Source organism: Ambystoma mexicanum, chromosome 13 (genome assembly GCF_040938575.1).
Source record: "Ambystoma mexicanum isolate Mex_15411 chromosome 13, UKY_AmexF1_1, whole genome shotgun sequence".
Taxonomy (NCBI): Eukaryota; Metazoa; Chordata; class Amphibia; order Caudata; family Ambystomatidae; genus Ambystoma; species Ambystoma mexicanum.
This window is the reverse complement of record NC_090938.1, coordinates 714,350,151-714,359,031: the sequence shown is the minus strand read 5'-3', so window position 1 is coordinate 714,359,031 and position 8,881 is coordinate 714,350,151. Positions and strand designations below refer to the sequence as shown.

At 43.9% G+C, this 8,881-nt stretch overlaps 1 protein-coding gene across 1 annotated transcript in view; it reads right to left on the bottom strand.

The window, feature by feature from the left end:
• Positions 1-1,865: 1,865 nt before the first annotated feature.
• LOC138521774 (serine-rich adhesin for platelets-like) overlaps positions 1,866-8,881 on the bottom strand; it is a 69,384-nt gene continuing 62,368 nt past the window's right edge. Inside the window, exons 3-4 of the mRNA XM_069634850.1 lie at positions 7,236-7,321; positions 1,866-5,583 (exon numbers count right to left, since the gene is read on the bottom strand). Coding sequence (XP_069490951.1) covers positions 5,485-5,583; positions 7,236-7,321 — 185 coding nt within the window. The 3' untranslated portion in view covers positions 1,866-5,484. The remainder of the gene's footprint in view (positions 5,584-7,235; positions 7,322-8,881) is intronic.

Below are 8,881 nucleotides of genomic sequence, written 5' to 3'. Positions count from 1 at the left end.
CTTTCATGCCCCCTTTATTTTTCGTCCCTGGGGTAGGAGGTCTGGCACCGCTGATTTACCCAAAGAAACATGCTCTTTAGCTTACCAAAAGGATCGGCAACCTAACGGGGCTTCTTATGGACCCCTTCACATCACCCTGGGGAGTGGAATTCTGGGTATTTTGATTCCCATGAACACAAATCCCTTTCTTGGGGTGTCCAGCCAAAGTCCCTTCTCCAGGACTGCGTGCTCTTTCCTTTCTTCAGAACCCATGCGCTCTGTAGCACCTGTAGGCGGCCCTGCAAAGGCTTGACTCCTTGGGTCACAGCCATAGCTAGGGAATCACATAGCACCTTCATTAAGCTTGAAGATAAATCTTTATCTGCCTGAGGAACCTCCTCCTCACTCCATCCTGGGGAAATGCTTTCTTGTTCTATGAATGGTTTTTACAATGTCCCACAGTTAACCACTTTTAAGTGCCAGGGCCTGAAGACAGCAGGCTGCTAGGATGATAGAGCTCCTTAAGCTGCTGCCCGGGCCTCGTGGAAACTATACAATTCAAACGTTCGGCTCTATAATCCACTCCGTGCTACTGTTCCCCGTGTGACTGCAGTTTGCGCTCACCCCGGAACTGGCAAGGTCCTTTTCTTTAATCTGACACACTTGCATCCTCACGTTGGCTTTGGCGAACCCAGGTAAAAATAACATGCTCCTTGCTGTTCTCCGGGGTCTCCGGTATTCACTGTGTGACTGCGCGCCAGTAAAACACCGAGTGCTGCAGTCACTGCGTGAACAAGTGTAAAGTGAAAAGCTCAAATAAAACGTGCCTACAACATGTCCGGCAACGTGCGTGCCCTGTATAATGTATGCAATAACACAGTATGACCACTATGCTCATTTAAGAGGCCGGAGGATTGGGGGGCTCGCACCAATGGTATCAAAAGTCAGCAGAGTATCCAAGGCCCATCAAAAACCTCCCCTGGCATTAAAGAAAGACTCAGCCAGAGGGCAATCTTGACTGTCTTTATTCTCCACTAGATAGGGGTCATACAGGAAATCACAAACCTACAGCATTTCCACTCTTCCAGAAGTTCAGGCTCTGACAACACCCGGGCGGGTTACAATACACCTATTTCATGGACAAGGCTTAGGCCGCGTAAGACCACTACACTAGCGAAGGGCGCAGTACAACTGCTGAATAACATATAACATATATACGTTTTGAAACAGACCAAGATTCCCATGATATTTGTTGTAATATCATCAGTGATGTCATCCATCAATGTGCTCTAGTATCCAGTGACGTCATCGTGATAAGTAATGTCATCTGTGCTGTAATCAGTGATGTCATTGGTGATGTCTTCAGTGTGCTCATGGGCTGCGCAACAGGGAGGCTCAGACCTAAGGAGGCATAGCTTCCAACACTTGCCGAATTTCAAAGTCATTGGCCCTCATTAGGACCCAGGCGTTAAGGGGTTTACGGCGCCGTAAACGGCGCCGACCTTTAACGCCTGATTCCAAGGTCCCTTTGCGGGATGGTGATTTTAACGCCTGCTTTTTGCAGGCGTTAAAACCCATGCCGCAAAGGGACCTTGGTGCTAATTACGCCACCGTAATTTACGGTGGCGTAATTAGCGCCTTTCCCCATTCCCATTATGCCCTATGGGGCAAAAATGGGAATGGGGAAGGGTAAAATGGGAAATGGGGATTTACCGCCCCACTCACCTTGGAATGGGGCGGTAAATCTGCCAACCACCATGGCGTAAACGCAGTTTACGCCATGGTGGTAAGGGTACGACCCAGGCTTAAGTACGCCATGGTGGTTGGCGGACTTACCGCCCCATTCCGAGGTTGGCGGGGCGGTAAGTCCCCATTAACCCATTTACCCTTCCCCATTCCCATTTTTGCCCCATAGGGCATAATGGGAGTGGGGAAGGCGTTAATTACGCCACCGTAAATTACGGTGGCATAATTAACAACAAGGTCCCTTAGCGCCATGGATTTTAACACCTGCTAAAAGCAGGTGTTAAATCCTCCATGGCACTAAGGGACCTCGGAATCAGGCGGTAAGAGTCGGCGCTGTTTACGCCGCCGTAAACCCCTTACCGCCTGGGTCCTAATGAGGCCCATTGTCAGAAGAAAGTCAGGGGGAAGTAATGCTGGTGAAGTAAATGACCACAGAGTAATTTACTTTGTCAAAACCACATAGAGCCCTGAAAAGCCTTAGTTGATGCAATGTACAATGAAAGATATATAACTACCAAAGGGCACATCTTCAACGATCTGTGCACAACTTGTTGTGAATTTGAAGCAAATCCGTCCAACGGTTTAGGCTGCGGGCCTGTTCATTGGTTGCTCATTTTCCCTACTGGAAATCCAATGAAAAAAGTCAAAAGCATCCCTTTTTTCCAATACTTTGTATCTTTTACACTGTTGCACGAATTCCACCAGACTTTCCCATTTGTGGGGGCCCAGGACAGAAAACATCTTTGGAAAATATCATCTACATACGTTAAATGGGTTAGAGGTGATTAGCAAAAGAATTTTCGCAAAGACAATGGATTTTAGATTTCAGGACATGCGCCCTAAACCTATTTTTTGTGATATTTCATATTATTTGATTACACCATAATATGTATATTTAATGCAATTTGTATATTATATATAATATGCATTTAATTATTCATCATGTATCAGATCCATAAATCATTATTAACCATTGTCTTAGCATAGTAACATACTTGCCAGCATGACCCATTCCAGTCTGTAGGTGAGTATCCAGACCTAGTTTTTTTCTTTGCATTCTGGGATTTGTAGTTCCACTTTTGCCATTATAAACCTTAGGCTAAAAGTCCCAGAATGCAAAGAAAAAAACAGGACTGGATAAGCACCTGCAGATTGGAATGGGTCATGTTGGCAAGTATGTAGTAATATGAATTCCCCCCTTATAGGATCTTAGTTAGGAATCATAATTAAATGAAAAAGTGATGCATCACTCGCACACAACTTTTAATGTACATACTTGCACGTTACGATTAGATATTTTGAAATGTATGTTCTTTTTTTACTTATCAGACAGTCACAGAATGTGCAAAAGTGAACAAACGTAATCTAGAAAGAAAGAAATATACACATGATCATTCTTAAGAACTGGTCTCAAAATAGAGATGCGCTCCCATGTGAACATTAGATCTCTTGCATTAGCTTTTTAGAACACAGAAAATAATTCTAACTTAATCCATATCGAGGACTACGGGACCGGTTCACCAAGAATACTGTTCCTTGACTTCGTTACGCATACAACTGGTCATGCTGATTATCCAGTATGACAATGTTGGTCAGGAAAACAAAATATTTTACAGAGATATCTTTCAAACATTTTCCTCTCACTCCGAACTATGTTTACACGGCATAGCCTTTCTTAGTCCACACATCACACATTTACATACATTTTCATCCACTCTCACATCTCTCATAAAATATTTACTTCTATAACATACAAGTGTAGATTAAGCATATTCACAGAAGTTTATAAAACTACATTGAACTTTTGTGAGTTCATGTAAACCTACACTTTTCTGGGCGTCATATTCCCCATTCACACACCTCCTCCCCCTCACTCACTGACATCTTCAAGACATGCCTCCAAGAAAGTACATTTTTTCAGATCTACAGCCACATTGTGTAAGCCTACCCTAAACGTGCTTATATGTCTTTGTGAATTGTGGTGTAGTACTTTTGTGAAGAAGCAAAACTTACAGAGGTGTACATTATTATTTCTTCAGATGTATTGTCCTGTGCTCTTGGGAAAAGATTTTTGGGAATCTACACAAGTAGATTTACACGTAACATGGCTTAGATTATAAATGTAATGTTCTGATTTGTTCACAAGCCTTTTAAAGTGCAAGAATATTGACCTGATTCATTCTGAAAATAAAAATAAACATTCTTTTCACATAAAGTCTTTCAATCTGCTGACTTTGCAGCAATGTCAGAATAAGATTTGTTGAATAAATTAGAAAGCGCAGCCGGGAAGGCACCATGTGGAAGGCACATCTAAGGAAGCCATTTCATATATAGAAGATATGTAGATGACATTTCAATATAGTACCAGCTCTTATAGGGAAAAGGTTGATTTGCACCCATGTAATTTTCTGCAAAGAAATGGTTGGTAGAGAAGTTGCAATTTAATGAGACATAACAAGAATAATTGAACTATCCTGCAGGAAACCAGAAATCGGTAATGGATGCCAAACCGTAAAAAGGTTTCTTAAGAGGATCTCCTGAACCCCTTGCTCTTGGTTCTGTCTCCACACTGCAAATCCTTCCAGGAGATCTATATGAAATCCACAAGCTTCTCACTTCAGCCTAAAACATTCTGATGAAATCCTCCCAAAGCCCCGACATTGATCTTCAGCTGGCACCAAAGATGGCAAGGTCATTCAAATAGTGGACTGATATCACACCGGGGGAGCTTCCAATGTTTAAGAACAATAAGACATATTGTAATGTCCCAAATAATGAAGGATGGCAAGATGGCAAGAGCAGTCGTGGTGAAGCACAGCAAATACGTCTGGTCGGCGGTAATGGTTTTAAAGACCAGCACTAGGACCCTTGAATGCATACATCCTTCTGAAGTGTCATGGATTCACCTTATTGACTACTGGCTGACCCCCATCTTCTAGCCTTGGGCTCTAACCATCAGACGTGTCATCCTCTGGGAGGCGCGAGACTAGAACACACTCCATCTGGTTTAACCCTGGCCCACTCCTGTCCTGAAGGCACCCCACAGTATTGCGTCCATATTTTAAGAGCAAGAACAGGTACTAGAGCACTCACCAATGAGGTCGATTTACTAGGAAAGCAACATGGCTATTTCTGGAGTTTATTTTTTTTCTCCACTAGTCCAGTGCAGCGTGTTCCATAGCATGCTGGTGATTTAACCCACACGCAGAGAACTGTCCTCCGCCTCTGCCCTTTTTGGACTCCACAAGATGCCCTACAGATGATGCCATTTTGATGGGTCCGAGAAGTTCAATTGACTCTGAGTATCTAATGAGGAGTGGGCTCTCCAAACATAAGGTCCAAACCTCAGTTCCTTCTTGGGTGACTTCCCCCACCTCCTTTTGTAAGGATACACCATAGGCTTGCCCCATAAAAGGGCCCCTTGAATATAATTGACCGAGGTTGGTTTGTTGATTACTTGGGTATACTTGAGGTGGCCGCTTCATTTCGAGATGTTCTATATCACGTACTGGACTGTGCAATCTTCGTTACTGCATGCTTGAAGATATATTATGGGTAAAAGTTAGTGGGTGACGCTGATCATTAGCACCGTGCCCGCCGTGGGGCAAAACAGCTCTTGACAGGGTTGTGCTGTGAAATAGAGCAGCGAGCAACTCTCTGAATGAATCCCAAATTCGTATACAGGCGCTCAGCTCCCACAGGGATATATCCATGGATACTGAAAGAGGGCGGTGTCCTCTTGGCGTTCAGCTTCCTCTGCTAGGGAACGCCAGTGTCGCACGCCATCTTGACTGAATTAAGTTGTAAATTCAATGTAATGGCCGTCAATGGAAACTGAAACTGCAGAATGGTGCAGACCTAGAAAAGGAGAAGCAAATTCAACAAACACAATATTTAGTTCAAATATTATTTCACAAGCATTTGTAGAAGTTGGCTTTACTTTAGGGTGACTGCAAAGGTGTTTAAAGAGGTGTATAAAAAGTTATTATCCAAGATATGAAAAAAGCGTTGTCTCCATAGAATGTCAAATTTCAAATCCTGCCGTACCACACCAAAATGGCCCAGTAATTATGACTCCTGACTGTCTGCATGCATCATATTGTATAGGTAAATGTCTGACTGTATTGGGATTGGCTAATCTGTGTTTTTCTAATATTTTAAGTGGATTCCTACTGTTTGTTGGGGCTCTTGGTTCAACCTTTGAAAGTCTTTTGATAGCATGTGCTGTGTTTGGTCATTCAGTATTCCAAGGCCCCGGCAGTAACTGAGAGGTTTCTCCAAGGCACTGTCCTTTTTGGGGCTTCTGCATTCCTAACAGGATGAAAACATGTTTGGCTTCCCAATTCTATTTTTAGCCATTGACAGGTTAACACACCAGAATTTAGTAGCTCCGTTACAGATTACGTGTTGACAAGGTTTTAGCCTTGAAAAAGCACTTATGGGCGAAACACGGTCGGAATGTAGGACATGAAAATATTTTACAAATGTAATCTTGTATTCATGTTAATCAACAGCTGAAGTGACCCTTGTGCTTGAGTTCCTATAACCAGCAAAAGATGTGTTCTGCAATAAGACAGAACTGTGATGCCACCAATATGATTTGCCAGAGGAACGTTCCATGAAGGTCGGCACATCCCATGTTGAGTGAGGCCTAGCTTTGCTAGATGCACTTCAGGAGACTTACGGTAAATTGAGCGGGGGGGGGGGGCGGGGGTGAGTGATTTGTCCTCCACTCAAGCAGAGCAGCCCGAGTCTCACACCTTTAAACAGCAACTGTTCCAATGAGTATACATGGCTTGCGATTTACAGTCATTTCACGGTTAGGGGGAGGGTTATGGCAAATAAAATGAGCAGAGAGCCCACTTTGCGTTACTTGCTCTGCTCATAAGGGTGTCATGCTTTAATAGGTCTTTTAATGCAGAGTAGTCTTGAAGTTTTGACCAGACTAACAACTCAAGTAACTTCTCCTGGAAAGGGGGATTTGTGATGTGTCAGTAATTGATCGTTCTAGGGCAGGGGTCTGTAACCTTTGGCTCTCCAGATGTTTTGAACTCCGACTGCCATGTTTTTCACCATCGACTATACTGGTTTGGGGCTTATGGGAGTTGGAGTCCAAAACACCTGGCGAGCCAAAGGTTTCAGACCCATATTCTTGGGGGTCAGCGTTGTTTCTTCAGCAGATCAGTGATAGTAGTGAGCCTTAGGTTGGCGGGACTATGCCGCTAATTGAAGATATTTTGCAAAGTTAGGTGATTAAGGGTGCAAGAGTCTCCCAATGACCCCTAATAAAGGATTCTGGGCCGGTGAAGGGCAGTGTGGAAGTCACTGGTGGCAAACTTTCCACACCATGGGTTTCCAGCAACTATGTGCAAGGTAACAATGGTCATTCTAATTCCAATGTATTGTTCTTTGTAACAAAGTTACACGTTAGAACAGTTACAATAAAGGGAATTACAGGCCACAGTAACGCTTTTTGATGAACATCAGCGCCCCCTTCTGCCCTCACATACCTGTTGCAGCAGCGCATGTGTAGCCTGTGTGTTGTTGAGGTCGGGTGATCCCAAGCTCCCCAGGGTGAGCCTCATCACTGCCACACCTGTTTGGAGGGAAAGAACATGGATTAAGTACATCCGGAGCACGGGCCCCAATGCTGGTTTGGACATGTATGTGTACCTACACCCAATGTGCACACATTTCAATACAATTGGTCAAATGTATCAAGTTTTGAAACATACATTGGGAAAATTGCGGGGAAAACTGCGGAAAAACTGTTTTTCTAGGTTTGCAAAGTGTCATTCCCCGTCATCTATGAAAAATGCTAATAAGAAATTGAGAAAACGAACGTTTGCTGGAGAATGTGTCTGCAAACTGAGTGAACATGTCCCACTCATTTTGTGGTGACAAAATCCCACAAATTGAAATTTACCTGAATCGTTTTAAAAAAAAAACTTTCGCTAGAGGCATTGTCAAAAAATATGGTCATCATTTTACAAATTTGAGAAGTGAAAAGGTAGAGATGTTTCTAATTTCTGCTGGCATAATTGAACGGGTCTCGGGAGGATAGCTCAGGCGCAACGTGCTCGCCTTGGAAGCAAGACGGCACAGAGCAACACGGGTTCGATCCCCGGGTCCGCGCTTAGAAACCTCTGGGTATTAAGGTATTAAGCGCGTTATAATTAACCTCTCATATCACCCCTCAAATAAACACATGACTTCATCCAGTGTTAACACTGTTCTTAATGCCCAAGCCACAATCAGCTCTTCTTCCTCCGGCTGCAGCACTGACCAGCGCTGCCACGGAGGACCCCTCAGTTCAGCACCAGTTAGTGGTCCCACCCAGCGGTGTAAGAACAAATGAGAGGGTCCAGGGAAGTATCTAGCATGACAAGGGGTGAACTATGGAAAAAGTCTTGATTTTCAGAAGGTGAATGGTTATGGAGATCTGGTTCCTCCAATGCATGGTCAATGAAGGAGCAAGACCTAGCCAGCCATCTTCTTTGATGCAAAGAAAGTAAGAGGCTGGTATCACCAGTGCAGGCTCGCATTGCCTCTGTAAAACACATGTTCATGCTTCTGGTGCTCCAAGAAAATGTCAGCCATATTTCAAGAGTATATACCCATGCTGGCCCAGCCCAAGTCAAATTATATGGTCTGTCCCAGCAATATATGCCCACATTGCCTCTGTAAAACACATGTTCACGCTTCTAGTGCTCAAAGAAAATATGAGCCATATATCAAGAATATATACCCATGCGGGCCCACTCTTGCTGGTTGGGCACAAGGTAAATTATATGGTCTGTCCCAGCAATATATGCCCACATTGCCTCTGTAAAACACATGTTCACGCTTCTAGTGCTCAAAGAAAATATAAGCCATATTGCTAGAATATATACCCATGCTCCCCTACTCTTGCTGGATGTGCCCAGGGCAAATTATATGGTCTGTCCCAACAATATATGCCCACATTGCCTCTGTAAAACACATGTTCACGCTTCTAGTGCTCAAAGAAAATATGAGCCATATTGCACGAATATATACCCATGCTGGCCCACTCATGCTGGCTGGGCACAAGGTAAATCATATGCCCCTTTCATGCTGGTAGTGCCCAATCAAGCAAGCGCTCTGTCTCAATGTGTTCCTATGCCCCTGCCGCCTC